This window comes from Polypterus senegalus, chromosome 18 (genome assembly GCF_016835505.1).
Source record: "Polypterus senegalus isolate Bchr_013 chromosome 18, ASM1683550v1, whole genome shotgun sequence".
NCBI classification, from domain to species: domain Eukaryota; kingdom Metazoa; phylum Chordata; class Cladistia; order Polypteriformes; family Polypteridae; genus Polypterus; species Polypterus senegalus.
The window spans coordinates 53,529,237-53,547,801 of NC_053171.1; the positions used below are offsets into that span (position 1 = coordinate 53,529,237).

Consider the following 18,565-nt stretch of genomic DNA (forward strand, 5'->3'; position numbering starts at 1 on the left):
TTTTAAGAGATTAAACTGGAACTGAAAAGCCAATAATTGTAAAATGCCATTCTGATGGATGCAAGACTCTGGAAATTACTGAGCTACTGAACTGAAGGGCCAGACGTGATTTTGAAATAACAATACACATCTGGGTAAAACTTGTAGTGAATGGTAGCAAAATCCAGGGGTGCAAAGGCTCTGCCCACAGGGTTTCTCCCTGAAATTCCCACCTCCCAGTTTCTCCAGTCCGTGCACCTCAAACCGCTCGGGTTTCAGGAAGAGAGCAAATGACTCGACTCTGAGAGAAAATCAAAAGCTGAAATTCCAATTATCCTTTCTGGAGGCCAGTAGCACAAGGTAACTGAAGTTCAATGATTGATTTGTACATTGTAATGAGCGCCGCGACAGAAGAGGTCAACAGACACACATACATGATGAACACTGCAGCTACTTAGTTCCACGTGTTTGAGAACTGCTACCTTATCTTTCTGTCATTTTCACTGTTGCATTACTCTAAGACATAACAACAGCAGAGTTAACTTGCCTCACTAACCATGTTTGTCCATCTTTTGCTAATGATTAGTGAAACATTAAAATTTATGAACCTTCACTTCTAAAAAATCTATCAAACATTGGGATGCTGGTGCCTGGTCCTTGTCTTTGTGGTACCTCAGACATTGCCATCATCTAGCAAATTAGAGCCATATACACTGGTGAGGTTCAACATTCATGCCCCTGCTAGTGAAGTAAACTACATGGATTATGTCATCCTGGGGTGGGATACATCAGGCCAGAAACTGAACAGTTGGTTCTTGAAGGTGATGTATTGGAAGCAAGATCTGAGTGACTTTGACAAGGGACAAATTGTGATTGCTAGACGACTCGGTCAGAGTGTTTTCCTAAAATGGCAGGTCTTGTGAGGTGTTCCCAGTATGCAGTGGTTAGCACCTACCAAAAGTGTTCCAAGGAAGGGCAACCAGTAAACCAGCGACAGTGTCATGGGCACCTAAGACTCATTGACATGCATGAGCAATGTAGGCCAACCCGTCTGGTAGGATCCCACAATAGAGCTACTGTAACCTTAATGCTGACCCTGACAAAAAGGTTTCCAAACACACAGTGCATCGCAGCTTATGTAGCTGCAGGTCTGGTCCGGGTACCCACACTGACCTACAATGGGCACGTGAGCATCAGAAAAGGACCGTGGAGCAAAGGTGGTCTGGTTAGCTGGGTGTGTGTGCATCGTTTACCTGGGGAAGAAATACAGTCAGAGCAGGATGACTCAATCCGACTGAGGCAGTATTTTGCTGGGAAAACTTGGATCCGTCTATTTACTGTCTACCAAAAGATTGTTGCAGACCATGTAAACCCGTTTATGAGAAGGGTGTTCCCTGATGGTAGAGGACTTTTTCATCAGGATAATGCACTCCATTGTTCAGGAATGGATTGAGGACCCTGATAAAGAATTCAAGGTATCAACTTGCCCTCCAAATTCCCCAGATCTCAATCCGATCAGGCATTTGTGGAATGTGCTGGAAAAACAAATCAGATACATGGAGGTCCCACCTTATAATTTACAGGACCTGAAGGATCTGCTGGTAACTTTTTGGTTCCAGAACACTGGACTGGACACCTTCACCTTCAGAGGTCTCTTGGAGTCCATACTTCAACGTGTCAGAGCCGTTTTGGAGGACCTACATGATATAAGGCAGGTGCTTTTAATGTTGTGGCAGATCTGTGTGGCTTCCAAAGCTAAGTAACATGAGAACCTCGCAAACACCTGCTGCCCAGGAATATCCACTTTCTATGAGCTGCCTAAACTGAAACAGCAACACCTTACATTTAGAATCCAAAGACTCAGAGGTGAAAAAGGTCAAACCATAGGAACATGGAGAGAACACACAGAACACGACTCGAAGGGCACACGGCGGTGAAGAAATTATTTTCTCCCTGCCGACTTGTTCTTTCTGTACTTCTTTCAAAGGGGGGCATCAGACTGCTGCCTTCTTTGTCACCAACTGGAAGGAGAACACGTAGGCCTCCTCTGATGCTTTTTGAAATTTGCTGCGGCCCTCCTCGGTGGTGAATAAGAATCAAGAAGCAGTGTGACGTCTTGTGAATGAAACGTTCCTGACAATAATATCCTTAGTTTATTTATTTATTTTATTATGATTAAAATTACTTTGGCTGTACCATTAAGGACTTCTCAGCATGTCTCCTACACCTTTACTCCTCCTCAAGTGTCTCACACTTACTCTTCCTCTTTCGTTTGTGTCGCATAAGGCTAATTATGACTCAGAGTAACCAGACATGCACACAGACCTTATTGTATACCAGACAGTAACTTCAGCAATAAGCTACTGGACAAGTATGGATGGCAGGGATAGAGAGCAAAAATGAAAATGTTTGAGTCCATTGCAGTACAACGCTTGTGTGTGTGTGTGTGTGTGTGTGTGTGTGTGTGTGTGTGTGTGTGTGTGTTACCTCACACAGTCTAACCACACAATTCTTTGCCACCTTTTTTTCATTGTCGGAGGGCAGATCAACTTACCTTCTCGTGCTTCTGGCCCTGTGGGATTGTCGTCTCTTCTAATTGAATTCCCTTCAGGTAAACCTTCCCCACGGCTCCTCTGAGGGACTTTTTTTTTGGTAGTGAGGTTTTATTTTCCAGTCTAAGAGTCAAGTGAGGTAAGATTGTTAGTGATTTCAGGTAAAGATGACACAAATTCCTTGGTGAGCTTGTCATAGTCACTAATCACAGTGCTGCAGAGTGATGGCGTCTTCATGAGCACATTCAACTACTCGGTAAATTGGATAGTAAGGACCCAACACCCCAATAATACAACCTGGGCTACCTAACCATTTAATGAATTCAACTAGTCCACTTTTGGGGTCAGTGTGAATTAAAGCCTGTTTTAGCATCACAGCTGGAAATATTTCATTAGGTCTGCATTGTGCCCTCACCTCATGCATATCAGTGCTCGTCTAAACATCTTATCACATTAGGTGACTTTTCCAGCAATTTTCAGTTGTTGCCTTCATTTACAAAATCTTAGGGGGGTCGGAGACAGTCATCGGTGCCCACCCTTGAATGATGCTCACCTAGCCTGACTATCTAGTGTCTCTCTCCTTATAGTTTGATTTTTGTTTTAAGCCTTAAGGGAGACTCTGTGTGTGTGAGAGCTGACAACCAATGAATACTCATCTAGAAGTACAACACATAGAATACATTCATTTGTTTTCCAATGCCTGTCCGAGACTGGGTCGTGGAAGTAACACTCTTAACAGTAAGGCTCATACAGCCTTTTCTCCAGCAATACTTGCCAAGTCATGCTGTGGGATCCCAAGGCTTTCCCATGTAATCCTCCCAGTGATTCCTAGGTCTTCACTGGGATCTTCTCCCAGCTGGTCATGCCCATAAAACCTCCACAGCGAGGCATCAGTATCAGATGCCCAAACCTCCACCACTGGCACCTCTCGATGTAGAGGGTCAGCGGCTCTACTCCTAGCCTGTCCCTGATGTCTGTGCTTCCCACCCTGTCTCTAAGGGACAGCCCAAATACCCTGCCGAGGAAGCTTGTTTTGGCAGCTTATACAGGCAATCTCATTATTTTGATCATCAGCCAAAGCTCATGCATGACCATAGGTGTCTGGTAAATCGAGAGCTTTGCCTTCTGGCGCAACTCCTTTTTCACCATTATGGATCGGTATAGTGACTACATAACTGCACACGCTGCCCGGATCCACCTGTCGATCTCATCATCTTGAACAAGACCCAGAGGTACTTAAGCACCTCCACTTGAGGCAGTAACTCACTTCACACTCAGAGTGGGCAGTCCATCTTTTTCCTGCTGAAGACCACTGGCGATTATGCATTTTGTGATACTATGTGACAATGAGGTATGCCATAACTGATTCCGATTATGATGGGAGCTGACTCTGCTATCGTGTAGCAGCTAACCCAACATCGGACTCTGAGCGTAGTCAGCATACCACTAACGTATGGCGTGTAACTTGTTTGAATGTAATGACGGAACAGCAAAACGCCGTCACATTCAGTCAGATGATGTAGTCGGCTGCTAAAATGAAAACGTGTGTAGTGGAAAGGTGAAGATGACTTGGACCTCGGTGGGCTCTCTGCAGTCAGCAGAATGGCACATCGCTTTTCTTTGATAACACAACAGTAAACTACTTACAAGCTGAGTGCATGCGTGATTAATACTTAAACCGAGCCCACTGCTAAATTTGGTTTAGTAAAAAAAATGTTTGGTGAATAGGCAGAGTTTCTCTTTTTAAGTAAGGGGGCAACATTATCTAAACAGTGGTCTGCTATACAAGCTTAAAAGAACAGTCAAAACGAACCTTTAAGTCAGGTTCAATGTTAGGATGAGCCAGTGAAGGGAATCGTTGATCCCGCATTAACGTCGTGAAGAGAAAAAAATGATCAGATTTGGGTACTCACATTTACAGAAGATGCTGAAAGTGATCTCGTTGCGCGTCAATACACCCCTGTGTCCGTTTCAGCATGTTCATGTACACTCTTTGCACACTCTTTGTTAGTGGCCACTTTTTCGTGGGCCACCCTGTAGAATGCCAGAGGTTCCGAATTCTTCTCGTTGCAGAAATGCTACGTTCAGATGTTGCAGTTGCAAACGGTACTGTAAGAGCCCACTGTTCGAGTTGTCAGAGGTGGGATACGCTTCACAGTTACACGCACGCTGGTGTGTCTTGAGGGCGAGCTCAGATGTTGAACAGATTAAAAGCTCCACTTTACCAACAGTGAGATAAGGGTTTATTTGGAATGGGTGGTCGTTAGATGTGTGGCCATTTATGGCATTCCTTGTGTGCTTTTGGGCTATACAAGAAATAAATTGTTATTTGTGACGAGATATGACAGGCGTGGTGGTGGTGTGCATAGGTCACTTTTATGTCATAATACTATGACGTCGTTTAGGGACGACCTCTCAAATCCGCTTGCTGCGTGTGCCCATGCATGTGTGACATTTGTTTTTTTTCATTAACTGTGTGTGTATCGCGTTTAACACAAAGAAGCCAAGCGCCCCTTTGTCACGCAGGCAGTCCTAAACTCCCGATCTCGTGTGTGTGCGCGCGCCGCCCGCCCGCCAGCCAGCTCGTCCGGGCACGCGCGCTCTGTGGTTGGATTTCTGGCCGAGCAGGTGAAAGGGCGGGCGCTAGGACCAGGCTCGCCGCTTCCTCACTCTCCACTCTCTCGCTCACTTGCTCTGTCTATCAGCGCGCACACACTAGCTGTTCTCAGAGAGCAGCATCGGCGGCGTTCGGTCAGTCCTGCAATCTGCGGCTTGGCTGTCGCCTGCACCCCGGCTCCGGGTTATGCTTGAAGGTCTCCGCATCAGCCGTCCGGCCCCACCTAGCCGCTGGGTGTCTCGCGAGTATCCCTTGTGGTGAAGGCTGCCTCAGCGGGGTCTTTCGCTCCCTCTCTGCAGCTGCTGCAGCAGTAGCATCCTTCATCTTGCCCCCACCCCGCCTCCATCCTCCGGCTCCGGTAGCATCTTGCTGATCGGATCGCTAGTTCTGCGTGCTCAATAAAAAAGGAAGGCACCACCTGAGTGTGGGCAGTTTGGGGCTGCTGGCAGCGTGAGGTGCGGGTCGCCAGGTGTGGCGTATACGCGGATCGCCGGCTTCTCCATATGGGCTCACCATGCGAAGGATCAGGGCCAATGCCATCGCAATCCTAACCGTGGCATGGATCCTCGGGACCTTCTACTACCTGTGGCAGGACAACAAGCCGCATTCGTCTCCGTCATCGGCTTCGCATCCCAAGTCCACCAAAAGCGTCGGCCAAAAGCAGACGGGCCGCCTGGAGATCCACCGGGAGGAGAGGAGCATCCCGCTAATCGTGAGTGTCCGCGCCGCGCCGCTCGGCTGCTGCAAGCGGGTGTGCATTGCATGCTGATGTGCGCAGCTCTTTCGCGCCCCCCAAAATCCCCCCGTCCTCGTCGCTTATCCGTTTGACACCGTGCAGTCCTGCGGCGGCTTTTCCCTGGGTTGACACCCATGGATTCCATCCAGAGAAGCACGGATCACTTCTGTAGATGAATTGTCTGTAAGCACTTTGATGCGGTCGGTCCTGCGTCTACGTGTTCGATGTCGGTCATGTGGAGTCCACTTTGACTAGAGTTGCTGAAGGGTCTGTCAACTTGAGGGACCTTCTGCAACAGGGAGATGTGTCGCGGGGGCCTTTGATAGTCACTGATCTATCATTAGGTTCTCGGCTCCTCTCCCTTAAATCCAACAGCTTGATTAAACTGTCGAAGTTGAAAACGCAAGGATCAGCCCGCGGTTTGTAAAGTGCATTGAAACCTGGGTGTTTGGGAGGCTTCAATTTCTTTGACATAAAAAAACCTGTTTTAAAGTTAATTTATTAAGCTTATATTTAATATATTAAGCTTAAGGTAGAAGCCCTGAAGGACACTGCATTTAGTATTTTTATGGTCTGACTCCTTGACAGGCATCACACTCTCTTATTAATGAATTCAAAACTAAACTGAAATGAATACATACAAATGTGTACACCTATTCTTTAAACCAAAATTATTTAGTATTCCTAAAACTGAACATGTATATTTTTTATTATCTAATGCTCAGACCGGGCTGGCCAGAACTAAAACCTGCCACAGTTTAAGCTGCCTTGACTGCTCATTTCGGTTTATGTCATTCCTTGATGTTCAGTTCAGTTCTCATTTACTGTGCTCTGCCAAATTCTCTTTTAATCCAAAGAAACTTTGAAATATTAAAAGTGAAATCGAATGATGTCTGTGTTTCCATAACTGGAGTGTGTTAGCAGATGGAGCGACTCTGGTGGTGCCTACAGTTGAACCAGCAGCCTTGTTGTGTACATTTTAAATCCAAAACCTTTAAACCTTGGGACCTGAAACAGCACATTTTGTTTTTATTTTAGTACTTATTTGATTAAATTAGATCACATAGAACTTTACTTCTCCAATAGAATAAGTAAATAAATTAATACACCAAAAGTTATTAAAAAAGAAGAAAGGGGTCTGACTTGGCTAAAGATGAAACAGCAGTCAGTCACAGTTTAAAGGCATACTGTTTTTGGTATAAAAATATATATTTATAAGTATTCATTTTTATATATCTTTATTTTACATTTCCATACTGAACACCAAAAGCAGTGTGGCATAATGGCTAAGGCTTTAGACCTTCAAATTGCAGATACAAATGGCTCTATTGACACACTGTGACCACTTCACCTATCTGGGCTCCTACTGGAAAAAACAAAGAAATGTAAGCAATTGTATCATAAATGCTGTAAGTCGGCTTGGATGAAGACGTCAGCTAAATAAGCAAATGTAAAAACACTGTAGCAGGGCATCTTAAAATCACCCGTTTCTGTGTTCCTCTGACAGGATGGGGGACTCAGCCTTATGATTTTCTCTTTGGCACATTTTCATGTGGAACGTCATCTTATGACGCTGAACTAGCAACGTAATGGTTTAGACTTTACATCTTGACCCCGCTGGGGACACTGCCAACAATTCTGCAGTTTACCCTAAATAATACATCTTATGAATATTAAGATGTTTCCTAATACTTTAGGTATAAACCTAATTTTCAAGTTTAGTGTTGCAGAGGAATGCACTTTTTGTGGAAGATACCACAAGGGACAGAAAGAACAGACACAATAACTTACATTATAAGCGTGTCCTGTTTTTCCTACTTTGGGTTGTGGGTGCCACTGGGCAGAAGGTGAGAGCCCACCATGCATTGGGGTGCCAGTCCTCTGCAGGGCACAAGAAGTTCTTTGTATCCAGCATTTAATTTGCAGATACTGTAGCACTGCTGATTGTTTTTATATTTTTAACACCGTTGTTCTTCAGTGTGTGTATTGACAGATAAGCCAGTTGTTGTAAGTTGCCAGCTACATTTTTAGCTTTCGTATGACATCTTTCATAGTGGTGGTTATCATTGTGAGGTATTTACACTTAAAAACATTTCTGTGCTTTTTAAAGTAAACACTGGCAACTTCAACAAGTCTGTCAGGGTCACACAGTGAGTCAGAATTGGGGATTGACCTGACGTCCTCATGAGGCGCAGTCCAGTGTCTTTACAAACTGAGCCAACTAAGAAAGCAATAATAATATTGTTATTATTTATTGTTGTTATTGTTGATTAGATGACACCTTTGTTCAAGGCAACTTACAATATTTGAAGCTGTCTGTGTTGTAGTCACTTCACATCCTCAAATGTTTCTTTACTAATGGCGTAGTATTATCAAACAAAACATAACATCTTCAGCTTATTGTGCCTCTGTAGTGACTGCTGTCTCAATGTCCATTCAGCTCTCCTGTGGCTCATGTGGTGCCGTGAGGCACGGGGTTTGGCTTAATTGTGCTGAATTCAAGGTGGGATACGTCCGCTTTTATTTTACTTTTTGTGATTTCTTTTTATTTGTTTACCTGTCTTTCATCTGCCTTCTTCACAGTATTGTATGTTGTGCCTTTCATGGCTGTCTGTATGCCATCAGCTTTATATAGTGCCTTTCATATCTATCTGTCAGAGATATTTTGAATATCATGTAAGTCCATCTATTAGTTTATTATTGCACATGCTAATAATGTATGCATGTATATTATATTGTGCTCTTCACATTGCCGATCATTCTTATATGGTGGCTTCATATCAAGTTTATCGATCTATTATCTGCTAAGTATTAATATGTGCATTTGTTTTATAATGTGCCTTTCACATCTCACCCTTCAGAGCCATCATCTATCTATCTATCTATCTATCTATCTATCTATCTATCTATCTATCTATCTATCTATCTATCTATCTATCATATAGTGCCTTATCTATCTATCTATCTATCTATCTATCTATCTATCTATCTATCTATCTATCTATCATATAGTGCCTTATCTATCTATCTATCATATAGTGCCTATCTATCTATCTATCTATCTATCTATCTATCTATCTATCTATCTATCTATCTATCATATAGTGCCTTATCTATCTATCTATCTATCTATCTATCTATCTATCTATCATATAGTGCCTTATCTATCTATCTATCTATCATACAGTGCCTTTCATATCTCACCTGTGTTGTTTATCTCTCTGTATATAGAACTGTTTATTTAGCACTTTTCCTAGCTATCTGTTATATAGCGCCTTTATCTACCTATCTGTTCATCTTATTGTAGAGCGCTTTGCAGAGTAAATACCATATAAATAAAAGCTACTGTTATGCGCTTTGCCCACCAGCACGTTATTCACAAAGGGGCTTCACTGTCCGCATTGTGCCCTAGTTGTAGTACCCATGCCCAGGTGCAAGCAGACAGTCCAGTGGGGGGCGCCGCTCGCTTTGCTGTCACTCTTTCTTTATTTTTTCAAGTTTTCTTTCACTGCAAAGGACCTTAACATGCAAGGCAGCAGGTCTTCGAAGTTCACTCGTATTCATCACATTCCCAAATCCTTCCTGCACAGAGCGCAAGGAATATCCTGGTGTTAAGAATTTAAATAAATTCAAAAGTTAAGAATTTAAATAAATGAGAGTTCACAAGGCTCTGTCAAGTTTGGGTTTTAAAAGCTAACAATTACACAGTTGAACAGAGAGCTGGCAGACTCCCCTGGCACTGCTTGGCATTGAGATAGTTAGTTTACTTAGCTCAGATCCTGTAGGGCGGCTGTGCCTGCCAGTTTTCATGCTAGCCATTGTTTTAAGAGGTAGATGATTACTGCTGCTGTCATAGCAGACATTCTCCCTAATGTTAATCGACTTGATTTTTCTGGTTTTCCGGGCCTTTCTTTGTTTCAAGACATGCTGGTGCTGCACTCCAAACAAAAGAAAATCAACAGTTGATGGAAGTGTCTGGCTGGTGGGATGAGAGCCCCAAGAAAACTGGGGAATTAAATAAACAACGGGCTTCATTAGCAGCTAAGTAGGAGCCTGGGTGGAGGAAATGTGGAGGAGACCCCTGAGTGTGCTGGTCCTCTCTTGATGAAATCTGAAAATTCTGATAATTTGAGCCCAGCAAGTCCATTTGATTAGCAGGAGATATATGCAGGAGGCTTATGCTTTCTGAGGGACTCCACAAACACCTAAGGCCTTTATTTGACGAGACATGTAATCAGAATCTGGCCATTCATTTGAGTCCCTGCCTTATCGACTCCCCTCTGCAGTGGCACTTTGGCTAAGGCAGAATCCTAAAGGCCCACTGGGGTGTTCGGTTTTATCACAGACATTTCCCCGACGTGTTTTGTGGAGTCTGAGCTTTGTATTCAACAGCTCTTAAGATTGTATTTATAACTGACGTTCCTGTCGCCCCCTTTTCTACATTTAAAGTGTATTTTCAGGTGTTCACCCAGTTCTGAGGCTCATCCAGGTCTTCTTGAGTCGTTTTTGCTGCCTCCTCAGTGTCATTCATTGCTCCAATTGTAGTGTGCGTTTCACAAGTTGACTAACTCCACCAGAATCAGTGTCATTTATATACATTAGAAAAAGCAACGGTCCAAAGGTAGACCCCCGAGGGACTCCAGTGATGCCCCCATTCTCCTCTTATCTGTACTCTGTCTCCTGCTGGTTAACCAACTTGAGATTCAGTTTTCTAGGTTGCCTGCAATGTAAAAGATTGGTTTGCTATCATCCATCTCTCGTAAACCCATGCTGGCTGTTATTTAATGTTATTTTCATGTGGATACTTTTCTAATTTATTTCTTACCAGATTTGCTACCCATCTGAGACTGGTACAAATCTAAATAGTCAATGCAGACCTCAGTGTTAATGTTTACAGTGCACCATCTATTAAAATGCATTTTGTAATACAGGTAGTACAAAAATTGCATTTTTCTTTCCAACAGATGGCTCATCACCAACATATAACTTTACTACAAATATTTGTAATGCACCGTCTGTTGGAATGACAAGTGCCATGTGTATGCCTCTGTTATACGCGGTTTAGTATGAAATTCTGCAAAAGCAATGTACGTATTTGTGATGTGCCATCTGTTAAAAACCACTGAGACATCACAAGATGGGCACACAGACACTTATTATTTTATTAAGGTGGATTACAGTTTCCGTAATTTTGTATAGGTAATAGCTAAGCTGCGCCAATGTCTCATCTAGATCATTCTTAAAGGTCTGCTTCATCTCACTGACTTGGTAGTTTGCTCCAAATCTCTACAACTCTCTGTGTAAAGAAGTGCTTTCTGTCCTCAGCCCCCTTAATTTCCACTGGCGTCCTCAAGTGTGGGTTAAGGTCCAAGAATTCTGCTGGATCTACTTTATGAATGCCTTTCAGAATTTCGATGACCTGAATTCTGCTTATTTTTCATCACCGGTGTAACTGTACGATTTCATTAATAGTAGTATTTGTATTATATTATGTGTAGAATACGGTGAAGTTATCTTACTTGTTGGTCATGTAAGTGAAACACGCTGCTGCACGTGTGCGGTGTTCTAAGATGGTGTCTCCAGTTGAAGAACTAAACCAGCACAAGGTCACGTGCTCAGTCTCGACCCTGTAAAGCACCACAGGATGCTGTTGACACGTGAAACTTGTAATCTCAATTTTAAAAGTTGCAAATTCAAGCCCCTCGATTTGTGGCTGAGAGCATAGCCGGTGACCCACTTCTTGTGAATTCCTCAGGTCGTCTTTCTTTATCTGATGTAAGGCTTGTCAAACAAATTTTATTTTATATACCCTTTGCTAGGGCAGTGCAGTATACAGGCGCGTTTTCAACCGCGTTGGTGGTTTTCAGGCACATCAGGTTTCAGTTGTTTATTAGTGCAGTTGTAACTCGGCTCACTCTTTGGTGAAATATACAAAGAACATGTCACTCAACTCCCAGGACCCCCTGCTTTTCAAATTATATACTCATCTAAACACGCTGATGTGTCTCAACATTTGCACATTTTACGTTTATTCTCTTGACATTTTCTGTGCAGGAACTGAAAACTAATACACAAAAACACTCCATACGAAATACAAAGAATTCACACTTTATTCCATCCATCCATTATCCAACCCGCTATATCCTAACTACAGGGTGATGGGGGTCTGCCGGAGCCAACACAGGGCGCAAGGCAGGAAACAAACCCCGGGCAGGACGCCAGCCCACCGCCGTCACATATTATGTGCGTAGAATTCCACAGATTTTCACTTAAACTCTTTAAAGCTGTTAACACGTTTTTAAGGTCTGGGTTGTCAGTGAGACAATCAGTTAGGTTTGTAATATTTGCTGTTAGCTGAAATCCCCGGTGTTGCCCGAGAGGAAATTTTTTAATTGTTTGAAAAATTATAATTAAAAAAGACACAACTTGACAGATTCATTTTTGGTTTTGTGGTGTAGTAATAAGTTTTCACATGCAGAATTTCAGACGACGAAAAAAGTCTGTTAAATTATTAGGTTGATTTATTTCTATTACCACTACATTTTTACAATAAGAATGCTGCAAGATGAAAATATAGTTAACAAAAACAACTATTAAATAACAAACAAATACTATAGATTTTTCATGATAGAACTGTCAGTTGCTTTTATGGAGCTCACAAGAAACGTTCCGAGCGTCAACTGGAGAATAACACATACAAGACCACAAGATTGTTAGTCTGCTTTGTATAGAAGATTATGGCTAATTGTTGGAGAGGTTCATCGGACGGTGCTTTGTGGGATAAAAACACTTTATTATATTTATATTCTTATATTGTGGACTGTACGGTATTGCGGTGTCTGGGGCGTTGTGGCGCCCCCTTGTGGTTGCTAAGCGTTAACTGGATGATCATACATACAAGAGAGCAAAACTTACATTTTGCTTTATACAAGTTTGTAAGATTTATATTTGTATCATTAGCTGGTTACAAAATATTTCTAAAGAGGAACATTAAACAGATTAGTCAAACTCATTCAAATATAAAGTCATGGTGCTTGAATTTTCCAAATCGGTCCCGTTTTATTTTTTGTTTGTCCCATCTTCCTGTGTAAAATCAAACTTGTCAGTTTTGTGTTACGATGCGGGTTCGACTCCATGCTCCCATTGCTGTTCAGGAGCCCTTGAACCCAACACCGTCGATAATGTCACCGAGATGAGCGGACACATAGGGACAAATCTCTCAAGACCAGGGGATATTCCGTAAAGTGCTTTTATTCAAAACAAATCAAAAACAAAAAGTGCAGTGTCAAAGTTCAATAAATAAATCCATAACAAATCAAGTGTCCAGTGGGGTTAAAACCATCAACAATAAATAAATCCTTTAAAATCGGAGGTTAAAAATGTAGTCTCTCACTCTTGTTATTCTCTGGCCCACCTCCATCACTCACTCCCCGGCTCACCATTACTCGCAGCCGCGGAGTCCCAACAGCCACGAGCTCCTTCTGTCAACCTTCGTCTTGGCCTCCAAACGGACGTCACTGCCAGACCGACGAGGTTCGCGCACCCGTAGTCGCTCCTCAGATCCAGCGGGATGGCACCTCTCCTGCTCACCCCACTCGCGAATTGTCAGTGGGGGCGAATTAGCCCCCAAGAGCGCCTCCATCTAACACTCCTTCACGGGGCCCCCGCTCGTTCTGTCTCTCTTAAGGTTGCCAGATCATCCAGCCGAGACTGCAATTGCTATCCTTTAACCTCCTTCCATTTCTCTCTTTTTCCACGATCTTATCTTCCCCTCTGCTGTACCTCCGTTTATATACACACATACACGTCTGCCTCCGTGGGCACAGCGTCTTAATTACACACCGCAGGAAGCCAATGAGGCAAACAAGAGCGACCGCACCGACACGTGCAGGTGCGACTCGCTCCAATCACCTCATTAACTCCCCGCGGTCGTGCAATCGCGCCCACGGAGAACGACGCGGCTATACGGATTTAAAAACCCGACCGTGGACCCGCTATACCACATTTTGGTTGAATCTTCAATTTCAGAACTTCTTATGTGACTAATTGCTCCTTGTTATCACTTATGCCTTTGTACAAAAATCTAGCATCTGAAAATGACTTGGGCTCAGTAAATATTTAACTCTGACACAGCTTCACATTCTTTGTTGTGTGCTTTCCCTTATGGGTCACACTGATGAGTCTGCCTTTAAAAGTCAAACAAATGCCACAAATTCGGTGTGTGTAGGTTTGTATGTACCATTGAAATATGCTGTTTTCTTGTCCCGTGATCTGCATGTTTTGGCAATTCACATATCTCTGTTACCACCGTACATGTTGGGTTAGAGAGATGTGGCTTGTCCTTCGACACACTGAAGCTCTAAGTACATTTTATATTGGCATTGACAAATGGAAGCAGCTCACGTCATCGCAGGCGTAGGCAAACCAGTCTTTCCTCGATGTTTACTCGCTCCAGCCATTGTTAGTACTGGCAGCCCTTCCACATCCCACAGTCCTATAGGTGTAAGTGTGAATTTGCGTAAGTTGCAGCCCTGAATTGTTAGCACCAGTTTGAAAATGGATGGACGCTTGGACTGATGGACATTTGTACAAGTGCTCACTACACTCCTAGAAAGAATGCGAAGGCTCCATTTGTGTTTCAGGGCAGTACAGGAGACTATTTAAAGCGGTTAATCTCATTATCCTCTGACAATACAATGTATACGATTACACCTCATTGGGTCAGTGTTGTTAATTTCACTCTCAAAGCAGGCACAAATACACTGTTTTGCCAAAAGTATTGGGACGCCTGCCTTTACACAAACATGAACTTTAATGCCATCCTCTTCTTAATGCATAGGCTTTAATATGGAGTCGGCCCACCCTTTGCAGCTAACAGCTTCAGCTCTTTTGGGAAGGCTTTCCACAAGGTGAAGGGTGAGTGTGTTTATGGAATTTTGTGACCAGGAGAGCATTTGTGAGGTCAGGCATTGATGTTGAACGAGGAGGCCTGGCTCACTCGCAGTCTCCGCTCTCATTCATCCCAAAGGTGGTCTATCAGGTTGAGGTCAGGGCTCTGTGCAGCCACACCAAACTCACTCCTCCATTTCTTTATAGCCCTTGCTTTGTGCACTGGTGTGTGTGCAGTCATGTTGCCATCCCCAAACTGTTCGTACAAAGTTAGGAGTCTGAAATTGTCCAAAATGGCTTCTTATGCTGAAGCATTAAGAGTTCCTTTCACTGGAACTAAGGGGCCAAGCTCAACCCTGCAGCATAATCTAAAATTTACACTTGTCACATTGCAGTCAGGTGAGTCCCGTTCTCCTGGTCGGAGTCGTCCATTGGATTGAGTGATTCGTCACTCCAGATGAAATGTCTGCAATGCTCTCAATGGCGGTGGGCTTTACACCCCTGCATCCAATGCTTTGCATTGCACTTGGTGATGTCAGGCTTGGCTGCAGCTGCTTAGCCATGGAGACCCATTCATTCCATGAAGCTCTCTCTCTCTCTCTCTCTCTACGCTGCACTCTTCTTGAGCTTTTGGGGGTCTGTAGCTATTGACCCTGCAGAAAGCCTGCGGCCTACCACTTGGTGGCTGAGTTGCTGTTGTTCCCAATTGCTTCCACTTTGTTATAACCCCACTAACGTTGACTGTGGAATATTTAGTAGCAAGGAAATGTCACAAATGGACTTATTGCACAGGTGACATCCTATGACGGTACCAGGCTGGAATTCACTGAGCTCCTGAGAGAGACCATTCTGTCACAAATGTTTGTAGAAGCCAGCAGTCTGCATGCCGAGGGGCTCGAGTTTAATCACCTGTGGCCATGGAAGTGATTGGATCACCTGAATTCAGTGATTTCGAGGGGGTCTCAATACTTTGGGGAATTTTCCCAAAATTACCAAAGTTCAGCAGCTCTAACATAAAAAACGGAATTCAACAAAAGCCTGACACGCTGAAATGATTCCACAGACGACAAAATAGCTTTGTTTTTAAAAGTTTTAGTTAAAATTCAAAGTAAAACAGTTCACACAAAAAAGAGAAAATTAAAATAGCAAAAATTAGTCCTTGTTTAAGAGAAGTTCTGTTCAAAGCTGATAAATCTTGTTACATTTCAAATTGTTACAAATCACTTCTAAACGTTTCTGAACAATTTCTAACTGGCCAGATAACTGTGCTTATCACCTTTTTATACTGGAAATGGGTCTTTCAAGTCCCTGATTACTGGGATCTCTGACTCCATTAACATACGGTATTGTAGTTAAAACAAGGAAGTTCTCTCTCATACTAACTTACAGGGGATAAGACCATACCATCGTCTATGACTATGAAAGAAATGTACAGTATATTCAAATGAAGCAAACTCTACTATGAGTTTAACTCAAAGCCTTAACGCTCTAAGATTGGCTCTTACAATAGTGTGTGTTTCTAAATTCATTCCATATTGGGATAAAAGTGGCAATAACTTGAGGCATTGTTTTTATGTTGTGCTCTTCGTGTGTTTTTTTTTTAATAATAAGCACAATTACTGCACCCATGCGCTTCACCTACACGAACACAAAGCATTTACAGACTTGGCTTCTGCCATTTTTCCTTTTGACATGGGTTGATGTGGTGCTGCAGTGCCAATGCTGTTAAATCATTCTTCTGTGTAGTTTTTACTCTGTCTGTTGTGAACCCGGCCCGGACACAGACAGGCGGACATGTTGTTATCAAACCACCACACGTTTATTCTATAATATTTACAAATGATATGGTCACTCAGACCCCAGTCACGTGCACAATTACCCCAATCACACAATCCTGGCCACAATGCCTTTCTTCGGGCCTCCTCCACAGCTCTCCTGAGCTTCGTCCTTCCACCTCCCGACTCCAGCACTGAATGATGGGAGACGGCCCCTTTTATAGAGTCCCCGGATGAGCCCCAGGTGTTCCCGGCATTCCTCCCTTGGCCACGCCCCAGTGTGGCAGAAGTGCCGGCTGTCCTCCCAGCAGCTCTCCGGGCGCCGTCCTAATTCTTCCCCCCAGCACTTCCTGGTGTGGCGGAAGTGCTGGGGTAACAGGTCCCCAAGGCATTGGGGCGCCTCCTGGCGGTGACCACGGGCTCCTACAGGGTGGAGCTTCCATGCCCTGTACCCGTGGCCCCCAGAGCAACCCGGAAGGCAACCCCCACGTGATCCAGGGTGGGCACAGACCCACATCTGGTCCCTAATGACGTCCCGGCCGGGTCATGGCCCCTGTCATCCCTGACACTGTATTATTGTGCCTTCTGAAATAATTCATCTGCTTTCACATGTGTGCGCAGTCCTAACTTTCTCGGTCTTACCAATGCCGTAAAAAAAGCTGGTACTGTTATGTTGTGCCAAATTATGATCAAAGTATCCATTTTTGTGACGTCTCTTCCTGTAGCAGCACACATTCAGTTCAGATCCTTGATGTCTGCCTACAGGATAGTCAGAGGGTCAGTGCCTTTGCATATGGAGACACTGGTGAGGTGCTGGGCTCCTGGCTGCTGCTGCACATCCCCTGGTGATGCCACCTTGGCCTGGTATCAAATCTCAGTCCAGACTCTCTTTATGTGAAGCTTCAAGCTGGTGGAGCGAGCTGCCCACATTCATCCGCATTGCCGACTCCCTCAGTGTGTTTAAAAAGCCCTCCTGTTCTGTGAATGTCAGCCACTTTCTTGGCTTGCTGGCTTTATAGCTCTTCACTGGTGGTGATCAACTTTTGTAGTCCGGCCTGCTACGCGTATCCAACAGTATTCTCACACCAGTGGTCCCTAACCGTTTCTAAACCCCGCACCCTTAGAAAATGTTTGACTTGCAATGTGTTCGCACCCAATCAATGATCGAGGGGTTTGGAGACCCCTGTGAAACGATAGGTGCCCACGTATTGCTACGTGATGAAACATACTTGATGAGCTTCTTTCCCCAATAACACCCACCCTGCAGATCAGAAACAGACGTGCCACTGCCTGGACTACCAGCAGGAGAGATGGGCTGAGTGTAAGCAGCATGTATTGCCCCTCCACCCAGCAAAAATGTGAGTCAGACCTCCAAATCAGTGAGTGACGTGTCACGATCAAGGCTTGCACAGAAATCAAGACTAGACCTTGGCCTTCTCTGCAAATCATTACATGGTCCAAATTCCATTCTCTTCTAAGTTATTCACCTTTCCGAACACAGCAACGACCCCCTGAGAACGCACACTTCTGCGGCTCGTTCAGGTGAGAATTGCGTGTGCAGTGCTTGATTCTTCTCGTATCACAGAACAGGAGCCCTAACTAATAAATGACCTACAAATGGCAGCACACTGCAAGATACCGACCACACCACCATAAAGTCGGGCAACGCACCTCACTCGGTTTGGGCGACGCAGCCTTCCTCCTTTTCACACCCCCTGAAATGCCACCCCAGTTTGCGACCCCTTACCCTCGACTGAAATTTCTCAATGATGTTGACCTCCTTTGTAAGTCACATTGAATAAAAGTGGATTTGAATGAGTTAAATCACACACGCAGTGGTCCGTAATGGTGGCGTCTTTTTCTTCTTTGTTCTTGATTTTGTAGAGTTCTCACTCCTCAGTGATATTTTGTTATTAAATATGCCTGAAGTGCTAATAATAAATACTCTCCCCTTACAAATGATGGGCTTGGTCAGTAAAATTGATGAATTAGAGCCTGCTGACCTGTAGCTCTCGGT

The 18,565-nt window shown here is 43.9% G+C and overlaps 1 protein-coding gene across 1 annotated transcript in view; it reads left to right on the plus strand.

The window, feature by feature from the left end:
- The first annotated feature begins 5,097 nt into the window (after positions 1–5,097).
- The window catches only part of galnt16 (UDP-N-acetyl-alpha-D-galactosamine:polypeptide N-acetylgalactosaminyltransferase 16), a 155,034-nt gene continuing 141,566 nt past the window's right edge, over positions 5,098–18,565 (plus strand). The window contains exon 1 of the mRNA XM_039741490.1: positions 5,098–5,860. Within this exon, the coding sequence (XP_039597424.1) occupies positions 5,663–5,860 (198 nt within the window). The 5' untranslated portion in view covers positions 5,098–5,662. The remainder of the gene's footprint in view (positions 5,861–18,565) is intronic.